At 41.2% G+C, this 23342-nt stretch overlaps 1 protein-coding gene across 2 annotated transcripts in view; it reads left to right on the forward strand.

Annotated features, from left to right (window-relative positions):
* The window catches only part of gclc (glutamate-cysteine ligase, catalytic subunit), a 71226-nt gene that overhangs the window by 13100 nt on the left and 34784 nt on the right, over positions 1-23342 (forward strand). Inside the window, exons 3-6 of one of the 2 annotated variants that reach the window (XM_072560303.1) lie at positions 53-165; positions 4756-4938; positions 20109-20222; positions 23006-23064. In XM_072560303.1, the coding sequence (XP_072416404.1) occupies positions 53-165; positions 4756-4938; positions 20109-20222; positions 23006-23064 (469 nt within the window). The remainder of the gene's footprint in view (positions 1-52; positions 166-4755; positions 4939-20108; positions 20223-23005; positions 23065-23342) is intronic. The other variant, XM_072560314.1, reaches the window with a different exon arrangement.

Below are 23342 nucleotides of genomic sequence, written 5' to 3' on the forward strand. Positions count from 1 at the left end.
TGTAGCACTTGTGTTAATGTTGGTGCTTACTCAATTCTGCTTCGTCCACTAGGTTGAATATATGTTGTTGTCATTTGATCATGAACATCAAAAAGTTCAAGTGTTGCTGCATGGAGAAGAAATTCTTCATGAGCTTCAAAATCGGGGTGAAAAAACAAATCCCAAGTAAGTCGTTTTTTTTTGTCTTCTGTAAATTGAAACATCGAGCAAATGGAAACTTTGTTTTTAATATGCCCAACTTTGTCAGGTTGCGAAATTGTAATGTAGTGAACTATATACTGTACACTAACGAAGAAGACATCAACCAGGATCCCCTTATGATCTTCCTTGCTGTGTAGGCATATATTTTTGCCAGGTGAAAATAAGTTTCCTTGGTTGTGACACTCCTCCTGTAGTTTGGTTACCAATCAAGACTTGACATGAATATTGACTACTTGGAGAAATTCCAAATTTTTTGTGTTGTTATTTACTGAAGGAATCGAAGTTGAGACTTTTTCATGATGGTGCCACTGTTTAAGAAAGGTGGTAAGGACAAGCCAGAGAACTATGGACCAGTGAGCCTGACATCAGTGGTGAGCAAGTTGTTGGAGGGAATCCTGAGGGACAGGATGGACGTGTATTTGGAAAGACAAGGACTGATTAGGGATAGTCAGTATGGCTTTGTGCGTGGAAAGTCATGTCTCACTAACTTGATTGAGCTTTTTGAAGGAATAACAGAGGATGGATGAGGGCAGAGCAGTAGATGTGATCTATATGGACTTCAGTCTGATGTTTGACAAGGTTTCCCATGAGAGACTGATTAGCAAGGTTAGATCTCATGGAATACAGGGAGAACTCACCATTTGGATACAGAACTGGCTCAAAGGTAGAAGACAGAGGGTGGTGGTGGAGGATTGTTTTTCAGACTGGAGGCCTGTGACCAGTGGAGTCTCACAAGGAGCTGTGCTGGGTGCACTACTTTTCATTTCTATAAATTATTTGGATGTGAGCATAAGAGGTATAGTTATAAGTTTGCAGATGACACCAAAATTGGAGGTGTAGTGGACAGTGAAGAAGGTTACCTCCGATTACAACAGGATCTTGATCGGATGGGCCAATGGGCTGAGAAGTGGCAGATGGAGTTTAATTTTGGGGAAGCAAATCTTAGCAGGACTTGTACACTTAACGCTCAGGTCCTGGGGAGTGTTGCTGAACAAAGAGACCTTGGAGTGCAGGTTCATAGTTCCTTGAAAGTGGAGTTGCAGCAAGGAGGTGTTTGGTATGCTTTCCTTTATTGGTCAGAGTATTGAGTACAGGAGTTGGGACGTCATATTGCAACTGTACAGGACATTGTTTAGGCTTCTGTTGGAGTATTATGTGCAATTCTGGTCTCCTTCTTCCTATTTAAAAGATGTTGTGAAACCTGAAAGGGTTCAGAAAAGATTTACGAGAATGTTGCCGAGGTTGGAGGATTTGAGCTATAGGGACAGGCTAGGGCTGTTTTCCCTGGAGTGTGGAGGCTGAGGGGTGACCTTATAGAGGTTTATAAAATCATGAGGGGCATGGATATGGTAAATAGACAAAGTCTTTTCCTTGGGGTGGGGGGGCGTGGAGTGGTTTGGAACTAGAGGGCATAGGTTTAGGGTGAGAGGGGAAAGATATAAAAGAGACCTAAGGAGCAACTTTTTCATGCAGAGGGTAGTACATGTATGGAATGAGCTGCCAGAGGAAGTGGTGGCAGCTAGTACAATTGCAACCATTTAAAAGGCATTTGGATGGGTATACGAGTAGGAAGGGTTTGGAGGGCTATGGTAAAAACAATGACTGCAGATGCTGGAAACCAGTTTCTGGATTAGAGGGTGCTGGAAAAGCACAGCAGTTCAGCAGCATCCAAAGAGCAGTAAAATTGACGTTTCGGGCAAAAGCCCTTTATCAGGAATACAGGCAGAGTGCCTGAAGGGTGGAGAGGAGGGTGGGGGTGGGGAGAAAGTAGCATAGAGTACAATAGGTGAGTGGGAGAGGGGATGAAGGTGATGGGTAAGGGAGGAGGATGGAGTGGATAGGTGGAAAAGAAGATAGGTAGGTAGGACAAGTCATGGGGACAGTGCTGAGCTGGAAGTTTGGAACTGGGGTGAGGTGGGGGAAGGGGAAATGAGGAAACTGTTGAAGTCCACATTGATGCCCTGGGGTTGAAGTGTTCCGAGGCGGAGGATGAGGTGTTCTTCCTCCAGGCATCGGGTGGTGAGGGAGCGACGGTGAAGGAGGCCCAGGACCTCCATGTCCTCGGCAGTGTGGGAGGGGGAGTTGAAATGTTGGGCCACAGGGCAGTGTGGTTGATTAGTGCGGGTGTCCCAGAGATGTTCCCTAAAGCGCTCTGCTGGGAGGTGTCCAGTCTCCCCAATGTACAGGAGACAGCATCGGGAGCAATGGATACAATAAATGATATTGGTGGATGTGCGGGTAAAACTTTGGATGTGGAAGACTCTTTTAGGGCCTTGGATGGAGGTGAGGGAGGAGGTGTCGGTGCAGAATTTGCAATGCCTGGGGTGGCGAGGGAAGGTGCCAGGACAGGAGGGTGGGTTGGAGGGGTGTGTGGACTTGACCAGGTAGTCATGGAGGGAATGGTCTTTGCGGAAGGCGGAAAGGAGTGAGGAGGGAAATATATCCCTGGTGGTGGGGTCCGTTTGGAGGTAGTGGAAATGTCGACGGATGATTTGTTTGGTAGGGTGGAAGGTGAGCACCAGGGGCGTTCTGTCCTTGTTACGGTTGGAGGGGTGGGGTCTGAGGGCGGAGGTGTGGGATGTGGACGAGATGCGTTGGAGGGCATCTTTAACCACGTGGGAAGGGAAATTGCGGTCTCTAAAGAAGGAGGCTATCTGGTGTGTCCTGTGGTGGAACTGGTCCTCCTGGGAGCAGATACGGTGGAGGTGGAGGAGTTGGGAATACGGGATGGCATTTCTTTGCAGGAGGTAGGGTGGGAAGAGGTGTAATCCAGGTAGCTCTGGGAGTCGGTGGGTTTGTAAAACATGTCAGTGTCAAGTCAGTTGTCATTAATGGAGATGGAGAGGTCCAGCAAGGGGAGGGAGGTGTCAGATGGTCTAGATAAGTTTAAGGTCGGGATGGAATGTATTGGTGAAGTTGATGAATTGCTCAACCTCCTCACGGGAGCACGAGGTGGCGCCGATGCAGTCATCAATGGAGCGGAGGAAGAGGTGGGGAGTGGTGCCGGTGTAACTACGGAAGATCAACTGTTCTACATAGCCAACAAAGAGAAAGGCATAGCTGGGGCCCATATGGGTGCCCATGACTACCCCTTTTGGTCTGGAGGAAGTGGGAGGATTCAAAGGAGAAATTAAAGGTGAGGACCAGTTCGGCCAAACGAATGAGAGTATTGGTGGAAGGGTACTGTTGGGGACGTCGGAAGAGGAAGAAACGAAGGGCTTGGAGGCCCTGAACATGGCGGATGGAGGTGTAGAGGGATTGGATATCCATGGTGAAGATGAGGCGTTGGGGGCCAGGGAAACGGAGGTCTTGGAGGGTGTGGGTGGTGTCTTGAACGTATGTGGACAGTTCCTGGACGAGGGAAGATAGGACAGTGTCGAGGTAGGTAGAGATGAGTTCAGTGGAGCAGGAGCATGCTGAGACAATGGGTCGGCCAGGGTGGTCAGGCTTGTGGATCTTGGGAAGGAGGTAGAACCGGGCTGTGTGAGGTTCCTGGACTATGAGGTTGGAAGCTGTGGGTGGGAGATCTCCTGAGGTGATGAGATTCTATATGGTCTGGGAGATGATCGTTTGGTGATGGGGTGAGTGGGGTGGGGTCATGGTCGAGGGGGCAGTAGGAAGAGGTGTCCTCGAGTTGGCGTCTGGCTTCAGTGGTGTAGAGGTCAGTGCGTCAGACTACCACTGTGCCCCCTCTTATCTGCTGGTTTGATGGTGAGGTTGGAATTGGAGCAGCGGGATTGAAGGGCTGTGCGTTGTGAGGGTGAGGTTGAGGCGGTTGTTTACGGTTGGAGGAGTGGGGTCTGAGGGCGGAAGCCGGGTGCTGGCAAGTGGGACTAGATTAGATTGGGATATGTGGTCGACATGGATGAGGATGAGATGGACTGATGGGTCTATTTCCGTGCTGTACATTTCTATGACCCTAATAAGTTACTTGTCACTTCATGTCAATGCTGTGAAGATATTCAAAAATATTAGTGAATAAAATGCAACTTTCTAAGGCAGTTTATCAATGTGAATAGACCTGTTTTACTAGCTGTTGAAATAACTACAAACTACTCAGTTTTTTTTCAGGTGATAAATAACTCATGGTTTGCCTTTTTTTTCCCCCCTTTTTGCGCTCTCTCTCTCTCTCTCTCTCTCCCTCTCCCTCTCCCTCTCCCTCTCCCTCTCCCTCTCCCTCTCCCTCTCCCTCTCCCTCTCCCTCTCCCTCTCCCTCTCCCTCTCCCTCTCTCTCTCTCTCTCTCTCTCTCTCTCTCTCTCTCTCTCTCTCTCTCTCTCTCTCTCTCTCTCTCTCTCTCTCTCTCTCTCTCCCTCCCTCTCTCTCTCTCTCTCTCTCCCTCCCTCTCTCTCTCTCTCTCTCTCTCTCTCTCTCTCTCTCTTCCCCCCCCCCCCCCCCCACCCCACCCCCCGATATATTTACAATCTTTGATGATTGCCTTGAACTTAGACTTTTCTAAGCCATAATGCAGTTAACCACTCAGTTGATCATCTTCAAAAACAAAAGTGAGCTAAAGTCTCAGACACATTCATTTACCTTTTTCTGTTTACAAAAAGCCATCCTACTCTTTGGAGGCCTGAATATGGCAGCTACATGATTGAAGGTACTCCAGGGCAGCCATATGGAGGAACAATGGCAGATTTCAACACTGTGGAAGCAAACATGAAGTTTCGTCGACAAGAAGTGTCTTTCTTATTGAAAGCAAATGAGACAATCTGCACCATCACTGCTTTCCCCAGGTGACTGAGTTATCTTTTTCAAATTCATATGAAGTATAACAAAGTTTATTAATTATATGGTTTGCATTATTTTCCCATTCACAACCATTTGATAGTAATTAACGTTGAAAAGATTTTATGCTTCATTAATGAAGTTTGCTGATTGCAAGTGCATACCATCTGTCCAGCAAATGTCCCTTTGTATTGCACATCTTGTTTGACAACACAATACAATTTTCATAAACAGGCATTTGATTTTTGTATGAATTTCAGTGGAGTTCTAGCAATCTGATGTACATTTGCCTCTGGTCATGCCTCGTACAATTGAGGCACAGGATCTCTAAAGTAAACAAATGGTCTGTTTAAAATTTTTGAGGGATTTGTTTTTGGCTTGTGTTTGGATCCATTTTTCAATGTTTTTTATACAGCAAATTGTTTTAATTTTTGCTGGTTTACCATAGTGACAGTTATGTTCCTCAAATAACAGCCGTTTACTGCATTATTGCAATTCAGTTCTCAATTGAGGGTGTAAGTGAGAAGGCTCTCGGCTGATAAGTTTGCCTTAACTAAAAAGCTGTTTTTGTTTAAGTCATTCATGATATAAATAAAGTGTATAACAGTGATGTATATACCCCCAGCATTATGTTTCTATTACTTAGTGTGATTTCACATTTATTATGTGGACCTCTTGATCAACCAGAATATTTAATTACCTGCATGCGCATGGTCTCATAGGTGCTGGTTAATAAAATGTTTGCTGCATAGAAGTCATTCTCTATATGACAAACACTGCAGCCTGGCTTTGCTACTGTTTACTTATCTATTAATAAATCTGTATTAGCTTATAGCCTGAGGCAAGATCTAGTTTGCCGTGACCTTCAGAAGTCAAAGAAATTAGCAATTGGTAGTATGTTGAGTGTGTTTAATACAGTAAAATTGCAATAATTGCCCAGTGATTAAAAGACACTTTTATTTTGCTTTGGGAGAGAACAAAGACACACTTCATGAAGTAGACCTTTTTTGTGTGCTGTAAAGACCATGATATTTTATTTTGCATTTTTAATTGTGGACTTAAAAAGGGATTTTTAAAAAAATGTGGATTACATTAGCTTTTCAAAGCATGTAACCTGATACTGCAAGTGGCTTTTACACATTGCTTCCAGCTCATCTGCAAGCTATGCTTGAACAAAGACGTGTACAAATGGAGTTTCAGCCCATAATGAATAACTGGTCTGTGGAGTAATTACCAATTTTTGATGATAGTGGCCTTCTGCCTGACAGTTATGTGAAGGTTTCAAGATTCCTGAACACCTTGAGGATGTGACTCATTTTGAGGGAAGCCTTCCAATCTCCACCAACTCTGTTCTGTGCAGCAAAACCCACTCTAAGGCTGAAGAAATCCAGTTTATTCTTCAGTTGTTAAAAGCTGTGACTTTTTAAAGAATAAGTCAGACTTTTTTTTTTGAAAAGCATATAAGTCATCCTGCCTCTCCTCACAAACCAATGAAAGCATCCAGGGAAGAAGACCAAGAAACAGTAATCAGATAGCACAGGAATCAACGCGGCAGAACCTGTGATTGGAGACCACTGAATTTCTTTCCTAGTTTTCTTTTCAGTATCCACTGTGGTCTTTTTCTTCCTTTGTGTGTAAGAGTGTTTATAAGGACTTAAAATTTTAATTAGTAGAGTTTTATATGTTATGTTCATAATTGTTTACCTGTAGCTAGGGTCTGTTTATTCATACTAAATGGTTATTTAAGTACTGAAACCTGGTCAAGCTTTCTATCAACCTGGGGTCAAAAAGACAGGTACTTTGGGGAAATTTGCATACTCTTATGAAATATTTAACTTTTATGACTGTGAGAATAGTGGGTTTTGGTTTCCACCGTGCTGCTCCAAGGAGTAACAGCATGAGTGAAGTGTTAGCTGTGAATATGCAAATAGTGGTGGTGATTGTAAGGGGTAAAATGTGACCTGATTTTTTTTTTCCCCACTTGCAGCCTTAAGAAGGAGAAAAAAAACTATGGATTTTTGTCATGCAGATTCCGACAGGTCATTGTAATTGCTCACACTTGATTCGTGACTGAAGTTTGTTTAACTTTATGATTAATTGCAGTGACATGCTAGGGCTACTTCGCTGTCCTATACCACTGAAAGTGGTGGAAGGATAATATATGAAAAGATATAGGCCATTCTCTTGGTCATATATGCTCCGCTATTCAGTAAGATTGTGGCTGATCATCTGCCTCAAAGCTACTTTCCCAGGCCATCTCCTTTAAATTCCCTTGTCTTCACAAATCTATTGGATGCTTTCCATTTTGAACATATTTGATGGTTGAGCTATCACATCCTTCTGGGGTAGAGAATTTCATAGATTCTCCTCCCTTCTGAGTGAAGTAATTCCTTTTCATCTCAACCTTGAGTAGTCTGCATGTTTTCCCACCTGAGTTTATGTTCTTCAATCAGCAAGCAAGGGAAACCGTTAGTCTACATCCACTTTTTAACACCTTGTAGGAATTTTAAATTTCAGTTCGATTGCCTCGCGTTATATGAAACTTTTGGGGGGAGAAAAACGATCCAGTTTCTTCCATTTCTTGTAGGACAAGTTTGTGTTCCCAACGATTAGTCTGCTGTGCCTCTGTTGTATTTGTTATATCAAAACTCAAATAGATAGATTCCAGTGTTGTCTTATCAAGGCTGTATATGTGCATTTTTGTACTCCAATCAGTTTGTATTCTAGTCCAGAATAAAATTTGTCTAATATATTGATTTTTGCCCTTGAATGGTAGCCTTTAGTAGGTCATGAACAAGAACAGCCATGTCGTTTTTGGTCAGCCACACTATTTAAGAAGTATTCTCTTTATTTTCTACCGCAGTGGATAACTCCGCACCTATCCACATTATATTCCAATTCCCATATTATTATCCATTCAGTTAACCTGTCTAAACCCACATAAGACCTCTTAGTTTGTCTCAAATTACATTCCCAACTAGTTTTGTGCTATTAACAAATTTGGAAATATTTCTATTGATTTCTTCACATCAAAAAACATTCATAGTTTGAGAACAGTGGTTGTTCCAGCACTGATCCTCTTGGTACATTTTTAATCCAGATGCTCAGGCAGTGTTCTGTGGAGCTGGGTTCAATCCTGCCAGAACAGATGGTGGAACTTTTATTTCACTGAAAATCTGGCATTCTGGTGAAAAACATTTTCATGAAATCATTGTTAATTGTTTTGGTGAGGTGGGAAGCCCACTCATATCCTTTTTAGGGAGGAAACTGTTGTCTGGTTTGGTCGACATGTGACTCCAGACCCAAAAAAGTGGTTGACTCTTACTTGTCCTCAGCAAGTAACATACTCAAAACATTTCCAGCAGCTTTGTCAAATATAGAGTCATAGAGATGTACAGCACGGAAACAGACCCTTCTGTTCAACTCGTCCATGCCAATCAGATATCCCAACCCAATCTAGTCCCACCTGCCAGCACCCGGCCCCTATCCTTCCAAACCCTTCCTAAGCCTATACTCACCCAGATGCCTTTTAAATGCTGCAATCATATGATCCTCCACCACCTCTGGTAGTTCTTGCCAGGGCTGGAGAATTTGAGCTATAGGGAGAAGTTGAATAGGCTGGGGCTGTTTTCCCTGAAGTGTCAGAGACTGAGGGGTGACCTTTATAGAGGCTTATAAAATCATGAGGGGCATGGAAAAGATTAATAAACAATAGATTTTCCTTGGGGTGGGGGAGTCCACAACTAGAGGGCATAGGTTTAGGGTGAGAGGGGAAAGTTATAAAAGAGATCAGTGGGGCAACTTTTTTTTGCAGAGACCAATGAGCTTGATTTCCCTTTCAGGAGTCCATTTTGACTCTGCTGTTTTACTATTATTTCCAAGAGACCGGTTATCACGTTTTCATAAATAAAGATTTCTCCAAGATTTATAGTTCTTTTCTCGTTCTTTTTTTTCAAAGGAACGAGTGGGGTTATTGTATACTATCAAGTGTGCAGAAACCTTTGCTTAATCTATGGAAGTTTACAAGATAATCACCCAAGCATCCTTCTCTAAGCTAGCTCTTCCCTTACAGCAGCTCATCTGGTCCAAGGCTTTATTAGTGTTCAATCCAGTGAACTTTTCAATTACTATATTTTTATGAATAACTTTTTACAATTTCTTACCACTTCCAGTCCTTTAGTTGATTAGTATTTCTGGGAGTTTATTTTTCTGTCACCTTCTGTGAAATAATTGTTTAATTTGTCTGCTGATTTTCATGTCCTCCACTGTAAATTCTCCTGTTTTCAATTGTAGTAGGTACATTTTGTCCTTGTTAATGTCTCTTCCTTCTCACACTTAAAGCAGTATTTACTGTCTGCTTTTTATCTTGCGAGCTTCCATTCATGCTCTCCTTAAGTTGTTTATTAACTTCTTAGTTCTCTTCTGAGTTCTAAACCGTTTCTAAACCTCAGGCTTGCCATTTTTCTTGTGTTTTTCATAAGCCACTCCTTTGACCTAATGCAGTTATTTTTGTTAGCTGCAGTTGTTGGGTGTTTGTGCTCTTGAAGTTTTAGATATTGTACAATATTTTCAATACCAGCTATTTGTCTACTGTCAGATCTTTTGACTGCATTTTCCCAGTCTACCTTAGCCAACTCATAACTTGGTAATTTCCCTTGTTCAGCTTTAAGGCCCTAGTTTTCAGAATGCTTTGTCACATTAAGATGCTATCATATTATGGTTACTACTTTGCAAATTTTTTTTATTGCCAAGTTATTTATTAGCCTCTTGTCAATGCATAATAACAAATCCAAAATACCCTGGCCTCTAGATGGTTCTTCAAAGTGTTGCTGCAAAAGTCCCTAACATTTGATCTGATTAGGTTTACCCTGTCCTTTGTAAATTTTAAATCCCCTCTGACCATACATGTATGTTACATGGATCTCATAACTCCCTGATTTTTTTTTCCCCCTGATAGCCATGCCATTGTTACCAGTACTGTTTGCCTGTGAGCATTTCCAACCATGTTTGCCTCTTGTAATTTCTTCACTCTCTGCCCAAAATGATTATATCTTGATCCTTCAATCCAAGATCCTTACTTACTTACTCATGTACTGGTGTTATCATTTATTAAAAATGCTACCTCACCTTTTTTTCTTTGTCTATCCTTCCTAAAATAATACTTGTGTATACACATGGTAATTGTGGGGTGGCTCAGTGGTTAGCACTGCTGCCTCACAGTGCCAGGGACCCCGGTTTGATTCCAGAACTGGGTAACTATACAAGCTCCACACAGACATTCTCCTAGTGTCTGCCAGGGTTTCTGGTTGCTCCGGTTTCCTCCCACAATCCAAAGATATGCAGGTTAGGTGAATTGGCCATGCTAAATTATCCGTAGTGTTCAGGGATGTGTAGGTTCAGTTAATTAGACGGGAATGTAAAGTGATAGGGCATGGGAATGAGTCTGGGTGGGATGCTCTTCGAAGGGTCAGTGTGTATTTGCTGGGCAAAATGGTCTGTTTCCACACTGTAGGGATTCTATGAAAAAGAATATTAGCAGTCTCAGTCACTCAGTCACATCTCTTTTCTCCATAGGGCAATTAAATTCTATCCATTTACCTCCGTTTATACTTTCAACTCATCAACATTTGTTTCTAAATAACTCTACCTTTTTAAGCTCTGATCTTATTTGGTACTTGCCTTTTTTTGTTTTGTCTTTCTTTTTTGCTTTCTTTAAATCCTGCCTTATCGTAGTAGCATAGCTTCCTCAGGATATCAATGGTCCTGCTAAGATGCACCTGTTATCTGGTATAGATTCTAGCTTATCAAAACTGAGTATTTATAAAGCTCATTTATGAGCAAAATCCAAATTTACCACTCAACATTGAAATGATAAGCTAGCTCAGTGATGAATGATTACTGCTTTGCACTCAAAACGCAGACTTTGTGCAATGTTGCATTGAATCTTACCGTACACTGCCCTCTTCTGGGGAGCATGGGACATGACTGGAGCTATGGGTAAACATAAACTCTCTATTAGCTAATACTTTAACCCACTTATAAACCTCCTGCAGTACATACATGTAGCAGTTTTGTGCCTGCAAGGAAGTGGTGTTATGGAGAAGGGAAGATTGGGAAGGCTGTTCAATATTTCCTGCCTACAGGGTTTACTGAGACAACTTGGGTTTTGTTGCTGTTTGACATTCATTTTCCAAGGATTTTCACTTTTCTTTTAGAAGTCACTGATTTACATTTAAAATGTCTGTCTGACTTGCCAAAAGCCACTGCTTACTGCAACTTAAGGGGAAATAAATAGTTTGCTTCACAGTTGATTTGCTTCTGACCAAACGCTCTCTGGTCACCATTCCATAGGCTAATCAGTGAATTGTTGCTAGCTGAGTCTCCCTTCATACATGGTCCCTTGTTAACCTTCCCCCTACTACTTAAATTACACATCAAACAGTACTTAGCAAATAGCCGTGAGTGTGGTGCTGGAAAAGCACAGCAGGTCAGTCAGCATCCAAGGAGCAGGAGAACAAACCTTTCTGGCAAAAGCCCTTCATCAGGGAATAGAGTCATGGAGTCACACAGCATGGAAACAGACCCTTTTGGTCCAACCAGTCTGTGCTGAACGTAATCCCAAGCCAAATAGCGCCACCTTCCTGCTTTTGGCCCATATCCCTCCAAACCTTTCCTGTTCACACATCCATACAAATCTTTTGGATTGTACCCACATCCACTACTTCAAAAGGAAGTTCATTCCACAGTCAAACCACCCTGCTGTGTTTATATTGTCCCTCAGTCTGTTATTTTTTTTTAAAAATCCCTCCCCTTTTAAAAATGTTTCCTCCATTTCCCACCCCCCCACGTCTCCAAAAACTTAGGGAAAACACAACTACCACCAACTCTTATCACCCTCCTAAACTCCAGTGGGGGGGGGGAAAAAAGTCTCAGCCTTTCTTCATAACTCAAACCTTCCATAACCTGGCAACATCCTGCTAAATGTCTTCTGAACCATCTATCTAGCTTGATAATATCATTCCTATAACTGGATGACCAGAACTAGAGACAGTATTCCAGAAGAGACCTCAAAAGTCCTGTACAACTTCAACATAACTTCTCAACTTCCTGTACTCAACAGACTGAAGGCAAGTGTGCCAAATGCTTTTTTTTAAAAACCCCTGTCTGTATGTGACACATACTCCAAAGAACTATGTACCTGTAGCCTTAGGTGCCTGTGTTCGACAGCACTACCTAAGGCGCTACCATTTAATTGTATAAGCCCTACCCTAGTTTGTAGTACCAAAATGCAATACCTTTTATCCAAATTCAACTCCTTCTGCCATTTTTCAACGAATTGACCCATTTGATCAAGATCTCTCTAATCCTAGAAAACCTTCTTCACTATTATGCCACCAATTTTGTCATCCGCAAACTTATTAACTATGCCTTACGTACTCTTGTTCCAAATCATTATATAAATGAGAAACAAAAGTGGACCCAAAGCCAATTCCTGTGGAACAGTTCAGATCATAAGCCTCCATTCCCAAAGGCAACCATGCAGTTAAGCTAATTGGCAAGCTCACCCTGAATCCTATGTGACCTAACTTTTTACTACCATGTGGAACCTCTTCAAAGGCTTTACTAAAATCCAAATAAACAACAGTTGTGGCACTGTCGTCGTCAGCCTTTTTAGTACTTTGCTCAAAGAACTCAGTCAAGTTCGTGAGACACTATTTTCCTAGCACAAAACCATGCTGACTGTCCCTAATCTGTTTTTTGTGCCTCTAAATATCCATAAATTCACCTCCAACAATTTATCCACAACTGAAGTCAGGCTGTCAGGTTTATAGTTCCTCAGTTTCTCCTTTACATCCTTTCTTAAACAAAAGTACAACGTTAGCCACCCTCCAGTCATCGGGCACCTCCCCCATAGTTATAGCTGATGCAAATATTTCTGCAAGGGGTCTCGTAATTTCCTCATTTCCCACAGTATTCTGGGATATGTTAGATCAGGTCTCGGAGATTTAAGCCGCCTTTACGTTCTCGAAGACTTCCCGAACATCCTCTTCTGTAATGTGAACCATTTGAAAAATAAAGTTTATTTCTTTGCATTCTCTAGACTGTGTATTTCTTTCTCCACAGTAAAAACTGATAGGAAACATTCATTAGTATCTCTCCTATCTCCTGGGGTTTAACACAAAGATGACCACCTTGATCTTTAAGAGACCTTAAGATCCTGCCCTCTTTCTAGTTACCCTCCCGCACTTAACGTATTTGTAGAATTTCTTTGGATCATCCTACTATGCCAATGTTTTCCTCTGCCTTCCTGATTTCTCTCAAGAATGCCCCTATACTCTTTTTTTTTTTATTATTAATTTAAGAGATTCAATAGAACCAAGTTGTCTATATCTAAAATGTTCTCTTTTAATCTTGACTAGAATCTCTATTTTTAGTCACCCATTGTTCCTTAAATCTTACCAGCTTTACCCTTCAGTCTAACAGGAATGAAGTGCCTCTGAACTCTTGTTACTGAACTCGTGTTACCACACTCTTGAACACCTCCCATTTGTCAGATGCCTTTTCACTTGCAAACTGTCTACTCCCATCAATTTTTGAAAGTTTTTGTCTCATCCCAATAAAATTTGCCTTACTCCAGTTAAAAACTTTAACTTTTATGGAAGGCTTTTACTTTTTCATAATCACTTTGAAACTAATAGAATTATGATCACTAGACCCAAGCGTTCCCTTGCTGACACCTCCGTCACTTGCCCTGCTTTATTGCCCAAGTGAGGGTCCAATCTTTCTCCTGGTAGGAGCATCCATACATTGATCAAGAACATTTTTTTTTGGTGAAAAATGTGTCAAATGTGCTCAATCAAACCTTTAACACTATGGTAGTCCCAGTCAATGTTTGGGAAACTTAAAATCCCCATTATTACAAGCTTATTATGCTTAGATATGAGGTCTCTCTACATATGTTTCTCAATTTCTCTCTTACTGTTGAGTGCCTATAATACAATCCCATCAGTGATCTTTCCTTCCTTATTTGTAAATTCTGCCCATATTTTTACTGGGCAATTTTTCAGAAATATCTTTGTTAGTTACAGCAGTAATGTATTCTTTAATCAAAAATCCATGCCCCCTCCTTTCTTGCCTGCTTTTCTATCATAGAACATAGAACAATACAGCACAGAACAGGCCCTTCGGCCCACGATGTTGTGCCGAACTTCTATCCTAGATTAAGCACCCATCCATGTACCTATCCAAATGCCACTTAAAGGTCGCCAATGATTCTGACTCTACCACGCCCATGGGCAGCGCATTCCATGCCCCCACCGCTCTCTGGGTAAAGAACCCACCCCTGACATCTCCCCAATACCTTCCACCCTTCACCTTAAATTTATGTCCCCTTGTAACACTCTGTTGGACCCGGGGAAAAAGTTTCTGACTGTCTACTCTATCTATTCCTCTGATCATCTTATAAACCTCTATCAAGTCACCCCTCATCCTTCGCCGTTCCAACGAGAAAAGGCCGAGAACTCTCAACCTATCCTCGTACGATCTATTCTCCATTCCAGGCAACATCCTGGTAAATCTTCTCTGCACCCTGTCCAAAGCTTCCACGTCTTTCCTAAAGTGAGGCGACCAGAATTGCACACAGTACTCCAACTGTGGCCTAACCAAAGTCCTGTACAGCTGCAACATCACTTCACGACTCTTGAATTCAATCCCTCTGCTAATGAACGATAATACACCATAGGCCTTCTTACAAACTCTATCCACCTGAGTGGCAACTTTCAAAGATCTATGTACATAGACCCCAAGATCCCTCTGTTCCTCTTCCTGACTAAGGACCCTACCATTAACCCTGTATTCCGCATTCTTATTTGTTCTTCCAAAATGGACAACCTCACACTTGGCAGGGTTGAACTCCATCTGCCACTCCTCAGCCCAGCTCTGCATCATATCTAAGTCCCTTTGCAAACGACAAATGCCCTCCTCACTGTCCACAACTCCACCTATCATCGTATCATCTGCAAATTTACTGACCCACCCTTCGACTCCCTCATCCAAGTCATTAATAAAAATTACAAACAGCAGAGGACCCAGAACTGATCCCTGCGGAACTCCACTTGTAACTGGCCTCCAGGCTGAATATTTACCATCTACCACCACTCTCTGACTTCGACCGGTTAGCCAGTTTTCTATACAATTGGCCAAATTTCCCTCTATCCCATGCCTCCTTTCTGCATAAGCCTACCATGGGGAACCTTATCAAATGCCTTACTAAAATCCATGTACACTACATCCACTGCTCTACCCTCATCCACATGCTTGGTCACCTCCTCGAAGAATTCAATAAGACTTGTAAGGCAAGACCAACCCTTCACAAATCCGTGCTCGCTGTCCCCAATCAAGCAGTGTCTTTCCAGATACTCATAAATCCTATCCCTCCGTACCCTTTCCATTAATTTGCCTACCACAGAAGTAAGACTAACTGGCCTGTAATTCCCGGGGTTATCCCTATTCCCTTTTTTGAACAGGGGCACAACATTCGCTACTCTCCAGTCCCCTGGTACCACCCCTGTTGACGGTGAAGACGAGAAGATCATTGCCAACGGTTCTGCAATTTCCTCTCTTGCTTCCCACATAATCCTCTTGCTTCCCATCCTATCCTTCCTATAGCATCTAAAACTCAGAACATTGAGCTGCCAGTCTTGTCCGTCTCTCAGCCAAGTTTCTGTAATAGCAATGACATCCCAATCCCATGTTCTTAAACATGCCCTAGGTTCATCAGCCTTACCTGAAAGACCCCTTTATGTTAAAGTAAATGCAATGTAGCTCTTCAGAGTTATTACATTCTCTCTTCTTTTCTCATTGACCTGCTCTCCTCACGTTCAACCTATTTCATCAATCCTTCCACTTGAATTCCTTCATTCACTCTCAATCAGTATAGAATGAGCAAACTTCCTTGGTAAGATATTAGTCTTTTTGCAGGTTAGATTTTTCCCCATCCTTTTTGAACAGTCATTTCTATCTCTAAAGACTTTCTAATTATCCAAAAACTTAAATCCCTGAACAATGTACCAGCTGTTCAGTCATTGATTTTTTTTAATCTCCTTTTTAACTTCCCTCATTTGAGGTTGACAGTGCACGTAAACTGGAAAATGCTACTTTTAAGGTTTTGTTTTTAATCTTCTACCTAACCTCTTAAATTCACTCTATGTTGCTTTAATCTTTTCTGTTTGAAATGACATTTCTACCAATGTGTGCAATAATTTCTGGCAACTCGATCTCACCTTTTATCAACCTAAATTTATGCTGACTGCTGCAGAATTGCCTGTCTATGTCCTCTACAACAATAATCCTATTAAATTTTGTCAATCACTGCTTAAGAATTGTTCCGAATGTCCATAACTGGCCCTGCCATTTTCCTCAGACTATCCCCTTCAAATGTTTCAAAAGCGCAATATCTATTTGATAGACAAATAGTTGCCAGAGTCTTTTGAAATACCTTCTTGTCTTTCCTGACAGTCACCCATCTGTCAGATCCTGCTCAATAGTAACATTTCTAAATCAGCTAGTCATTTCACTTTGTACCTTTTTTTTATATGATCTTAATAACCTTAAGCCTAAACTAAAAATGTTTCACTAACACCTTAAAATAAACTACTTTGCATTACCTACGAAAATATATTTTTAAAAAATCAACCACTTAGCTGATTTACTGAATAAAAACAATTCCTCTTCAATAAATTCCTCAAACAATCTTCTCGCTGACTACATTTAGGGCAGTCAATGAAAACACAACTATTTTTATTTTGAAATAAAACTGTTAGCTTGTCTTCCTAAACAAAAAAGGTGAAGTAATCTTTTTCACAATTCTTGTTTTAAAACTGTAATTTTTCTTGTTGAATCAAAAATACTGGTCTAAAAAGATATGGTCTTTACACTGTCCAACCCAATACTTGAATACACTAGAGACAGGTACAGTGACTACATTTAAAAGGCATCTCAACAGGAACATGATTAAGAAAGGCTTAGAGGTGAACACAGGCAAATTGGTCTAGTTCAGTTTAGAAAACCTGGTTGGCATGGGTGAGTTGGGCTGAAGGGCTTGCTTTTGCATTGTATACCTCTATGCTTCTGTGACATTTTGTTCTGGATTTCAATTGTCCATATAACTACAGGTAGTTCTCAGAACACGTGTGTTCTGGCATAGTGTTTGCTTATAATGTCACTAAGGAATTAGAGTTGTCAATTTTTAAAGTGACTTTTGGGACAGTTCCTTGCATCCTGGATTTTAACAGATTACATCACAGGGTGAAATAGCATGTTCGCAATAGCATGATTCCAGTGGTGATCACTTTGTATGCTTTGTTCTGCGCATGCACTGAAGTCTGCTCTGGTCTTCATGCTGTTTTGTGCATACACAGATGTCAGCTGCCAACAGAGCAGCCTTCTGAGAAATACATTGCACAACTTTTTGTGAAAGATTCAATGCTGGATTATCCCTTTCGTGAAAAAATGGAAAGGCATAGTGACAACAATGTAGCAAGAAGCATCCTGGTAATAAAATGGCAGCTGGTGAACACAAGAAAGGCTATAACACTGGAAAAGAATGAGGGTGTCTACCTTTATATACCATGATGACCCACTGTCCGTGCATTAACAATTTTTTTTAAGGTCCTATGTTAAATTTACTTGATAAATATGGCTTGTACCTCATTCAGGCTGTGCTATACTTTTGTTAGAATTTTTTTTGGTGATTTTTGTTTTGAACGTCCGAGTGTATTTTTGTTGGTCTGCCTCTAACCCCACTTTTCCCCTAGGCCCCATTATTTATATTATGTGCTTCTCTAAGTGAGGTTTTGCTGGAACACAATTAGTGTTACAGGAGAACTATCTGTATTTACAATTGAATATATCAATAGCTATTAGAATGTAGTTGTACAATGTGGCCTATGGGTGGTGCTGTAGCACACCTTTCAGAAATATTGTCTTAGTTGGATAAACACAAATAATATTCCTGAAGAAGGGCTTATGCCTGAAACGTCGATTCTCCTGCTCCTTGGATGCTGCCTGACCTGCTGTGCTTTTCCAGCAACACATTTTTCAGCACAAATAATATAATGTCACAGATCTGCTTGTAACAATTGTTATGACACTGGGTAAACTCCTCTGCTAACTAAAACTAGCAACGCAGAAGATTTACCCTGTGATGTAATCTGTTAAAATCCAGGATGCAAGGAACTGTCCCAAAAGTCACTTTAATATTCTCTATTAGGCTTAAAAGAATAACTAACAACTATTTTAAAACTGTTTTCTCTCAAACATATCATTTACCCCCCACCACCCAACAATACTAGCCCAATTTTTTTTTTAAGTCCTGATTTACAATTGATAGAAAAATAATCCTGTTTCAAAACCAGTCTGCTTTGCTAAGTTTCCTCTGTAGATTCTCTCTCCAGGTCAGTTTTGATGCTTTTTCTGTGCAAACTCCTTCTCCAGACAGGTACTGCTCAGAGCAGCATACATCTGTTGGTCTTTTGGCAGTTTTTTACGGCTCTGGCTAACTGTTTAATGTCTGATATTTATATCCCAAAACATCGGATAATTTGATTTTAATATTATTAAAGTACTAAATTCAAACTTGTTTAGAGTTTGGTATCTTGGGGCTTAATTTAAACTTGACAAGTTTTGAGAAGATTTGTAGCTCAGGTTCAGGTTCTGGATGTAGCTTTGCTCACTGAGCTGGAAGGTTCATTTCTAGACTTTTCATCACCCTCCTGAAGATGGTACCTTGTAGGGTGACGAAACGTCTGTAAACAAACCTTCCAGCTCAGTGAGCAAACCTACGTCCATATTTTAAACTTGCTAAATTTGAATTTGTTTTTGTCTTGTGGCAATCCAACTCTAGCTGTTTCGACCAAATGTTAGATTGTTATCTTGTTCTGAACTCTCTGCTTCTCGAAGTCCTTGCTAGCTTTTCAACTCTCTCTTTAAGGTACAATACACCCAAAACTACTTAATACAATGCAAATGTCTGAACAAAGAATTCATATTCAAGTTCATATTTTAGAGACATTGCTGTGGAGATTCTTCAATTGCATGCAAACTTCAGCTCTCACTGATCTCTGATCATACAAAATAGGAGCAGAATTAGGTTATTTTACCCCTTCATGTCTGCACCGCCATTCAGTAAGGTAATGGCTGATCTAGGGAGACGTTTGTTTTGCCTGTACTTTTCAGCATGCCCCACATTAACCCTCCACTCATTTGTCAATCAGAAATCTGTTTGACTCTGTTCTAATTTGTCCAATGGTGCACCCTCCACTGCTGTCTGTCAAATAGGATTCCAAAGACTAATGACCCTTTTCAGAGAAGAAATTCCTCCTCATCTCTGCCTTAACTGAGAGACTTGTTTTAAAACTGTGCTTCCTAAATTTTGATTCCCCATTAGGGGAATATTCTCTCATCTACCATGTAAAGCTCCTCAAATTTTAAATGGTTCAATAAAATTACTCAGTAGATTGTTGTGGTTCTGTTTGCCGAGCTGGGAATTTGTGTTGCAAACGTTTCGTTCCCTGTCTAGGTGACATCCTCAGTGCTTGGGAGCCTCCTGTGAAGCGCTTCTGTGCTGTTTCCTCCGGCATTTATAGTGGCCTGTCTCTGCTGCTTCCGGTTGTCAGTTCGAGCTGTCCGCTGTAGTGGCCGGTATATTGTAGTACCCAATATACCGGCCACTACAGCGGACAGCTCGAACTGACAACCGGAAGCAGCGGAGATAGGCCACTATAAATGCCGGAAGAAACAGCACAGAAGCGCTTCACAGGAGGCTCCCAAGCACTGAGGATGTCACCTAGACAGGGGACGAAACGTTTGCAAGACAAATTCCCAGCTCGGCGAACAGAACCACAACAATGAGCACCCGAGCTACAAATCTTTTCCCAAACTTTGAACTCAGTAGATTTTAGAAGAATGAGCAAGGTTCATGTTTATCCTACTTCACCTTTTCCTCAACACAACCTGCTTCATCCAAAAAGTCACCCTAGTGAACTGTTTCATGTGTTAAGTGGCTATGACAGGAGCAATACTATCACTACTACTTGGTGGTAGAGAAGAGAGATTAGATGTTGTTCTGTATGTTTTTGCGAGTCTCTAAATTCATTTGAGGAAAAAAAATATTTTCCAGACTGGGATGTCATCAGTTCACACAACCTGTATATGAGCCGAAACCAGTTGAAAGTGGAGCATCTAAATCACTGTTTTTCCCTGATGAAGCAATTAACAAACATCCAAGGTTTAGGTGAGTTAGCAACTATCCTGATTGTGAACAAAATTGTGGCTATTATTTTAAATGTGCCTGTATTTTTAGTACAATAAGGTGATATCAATATGTATATAGATCATACCGCATCACAGTGAAGTTTTAATTTGATAACCTTCCTCCTTGTTTAAGCACTTGTGCAACACAGCACCACTATATGAATGTCGGAGATGGACCCATGCCACCCACATTTGAAAGTGTGTTTACATATTTTCCATTTCAGTTAAGGTTGTTTAGAGTGCAAAAATTTTGTGGCCACGTAGTTGCCAAATGATATCAATGTTGAGGTAGCTTTGTGAAGACCAAACTGTTTAGTCACCGGTGAATTTTTCCTGTATTGTCAATTCTCAACTTTAAAACTCTGAATTGTAAAGCATGCTTTGGTATTAAAGTATCTAGCTTATCTGTTTTCTCTGCATTTCAATAATACTTTTCATATTCTAAACAGTGCTGCAGTCTCCCAAACCAGGGCAGCTTTCCTATATTTTTCAGTCAAGTGTGACGTCTTTTATAGTCTGTAGTGTGGTGTTCACCTTGCATGAAAGCTCTTGGGCAATACCATTTTTCTTTTAAAATTTGGTATTACCTGGTATGTGGAGGAAGCACCAATTAGTGCTGAATTATTATTGGAGCTCTCCTTTTGCTGCTTAAAGTTTTGTTTGGTTGTAACAACACTGCTCTACATTACTCTTATGAGGGAAATCCGTGATGTATTTTTGCACGTCCAGGAAGACTACAGCTTGATGTTGCTTTGGAAAGTTTTAAAATAAACCTTGTTCAGATTTTAAGGGTTATCTAACTGTATTTGGGGGAGCAGTAAATCATAACGGAAAAAGATGTATTGGATATCTAATGTAAGTCATCATTTTGCACAAATTATCTAATCTTACAGGACAGAAGGGCCTGTGTCATTCTGGTGAAGTAATTCCACTCTCCCAATTCTATAATACTCCAAATGTTGGTGTTTTCTCCCCCAAGGATTTCTCCAAACCACCTTTTGAAGCTTATTATTAAATTTTGCTTCCATTTTGACAGTGCATTTGTGAAACTTTAAAATGTAGTGAGTTCAAATACATTTTTTTGGTTGCAGATGCATTGCTCAGTGGAAAGCAAATTCATAAGCTGCTTAAAAAGGTCCTCAAAACGTTTCACATTCTTAACAAATCACCTGTTCCCACTTCAGGCGACTATCTGTGTGGAGTTTGCACATTCTCCCATGTCTGTGTAGGTTTTCTCTCACAATCCAAACATGTGCAGGTCAGGTGAGTTGGCCTGCTAAATTGCCCATAGTGTTAGGTGCATTAGTCAGGGATAAATACAGGTTGGGGAACGGGTCTGGATGGATTACTCTTCGGAGGAACGGTGTGGACTTGTTGGGCTGATGGGTCTGTTTTCTTACTGTAGGGAATCAAGTTATTTCTGCTTTTTAGATTCCAGGACTGAAATAAGTTTTCAGCATCTCCTCCATAATGTTGACATCTTTCCTAAATTGTGGTGCATGGAAATAAACAATACATCTGCAGAGAGCTAACATATGCTGTGTAAAACTTTAACAGAATTTATTTTTGTATCCTGCCTCTGGACTTCATCAAGACGACTGCTGTGTAGCAGTGCAGCATGTGGGTTCCTGCTTGGAGCTCACTTGCACGTCTGCTTTTGCTACTATTCCCTACTTTCGCTACTTTGTTTTTTTTTTAATTTACTGACCACATATTTGAGGTGAGTTTGCGTAGTGGGGAGGGTGAGCCCGATGTGGCAATGAGAGAGGTCCCCAATGTCGATGGCATCATCCTGAGCAGCGGTGAGAGCAGGAACATGCAGCTCAAAATGGCCAGCGGCAACAACAGGCAACTACTCCTGAGTTGGAGGCAGTTTGGGGTAGCAAGGTGAGAGTCAATGACCTGCGGCAAGATCAGGAACATGCAGCCCAGGGCAACAGGTGGTGTGAGCAGGAAAGTGCAGCCCGATGCTGTCAGCAATGAGCCCCGGCAGCTGCTGTTGTGTTGGAGGCAGTCCGAAGGGGCTGGAGGTGAACGCCAATAAGCAGCCATAAGGCAAGAGCAGAAGCCGGCTGTAAGGCGGTGAGAGCAGGCAGCCTGGGAGTGGTGAGGACAAGGTCAGGCCCTTATGTGGGGTGAGACACCAGCATGGCTATATGCTTACGGATTTTAGTGTTGAACTTTAACTGTTTCTTTGTTTTTCTACTTTTTCGCAAGAAAGATTGTCACGTTTAGCTTTTTAACCTTGTTTCCTTATTTTTCTGCTTTATACCTAAGATTTTGTACCTAGGTGCCATAAATGACGACTTGTAAACTTTTCATTGTACTCATGATGACCTATGACAATGAAGTTAATTTGAATACAGTATACATATTCCCACCAATAGCTAATCTGAAGTTGGAAATATCTCTGATTTTAAATTGCCATATAAAGCAAATATTATCCTCTTCAATGCATTTTATTGGTCTCTGAATCATTATATTCAAAATATAATTAATCACAATTGGAATATCTCAAGAGGGGTACAATATCATTGCCTCCTTCAAAGTCTCTATTTGATTGCTTCAAACGGAGTTCACTTTCTTAAATTGTATGTCTTTTGACTCCTGGCTTGCTTTCACTTGAACAGCATCGAAATGAGCTAATTTTTGCACTAGAATTCTATGAAATTCAAAAATGCATGGTTCAGGGACTGAGTAATTTATGTACAAATATTTCATGATCCCATTTCAGTTTCATCTTTTTGGATTTGTTTTCTTCAGCACTTTGACAAGGAATATTCGGCACAGGCGTGGAGAAAAGATAGCCATTAATGTCCCAAGTAAGTAAAAACTATTAGACTACTTTGAGATTTTAAGAGATTCTCTTGCTTCCACTCCTGATTTTCTTCAGGCTTGTTCTTAAAATTAACTATTTGATGCTAAATCAATAGGGCCAACAGCTGTAAAAGATAAGAATGGAGTATCTGTTCTCAACATGCACAAGATGGCTGCTGGAATTTACCCATACACATGTCTGTGATGTCTGCTGGGTACAAATGGAGATGTATTGTCAATAGGCATGAATGGCATTTGAGGCTTTTGCCTACGGGTAATGGGA

Source organism: Chiloscyllium punctatum, chromosome 3 (assembly GCF_047496795.1).
Source record: "Chiloscyllium punctatum isolate Juve2018m chromosome 3, sChiPun1.3, whole genome shotgun sequence".
Lineage (NCBI taxonomy): Eukaryota > Metazoa > Chordata > Chondrichthyes > Orectolobiformes > Hemiscylliidae > Chiloscyllium > Chiloscyllium punctatum.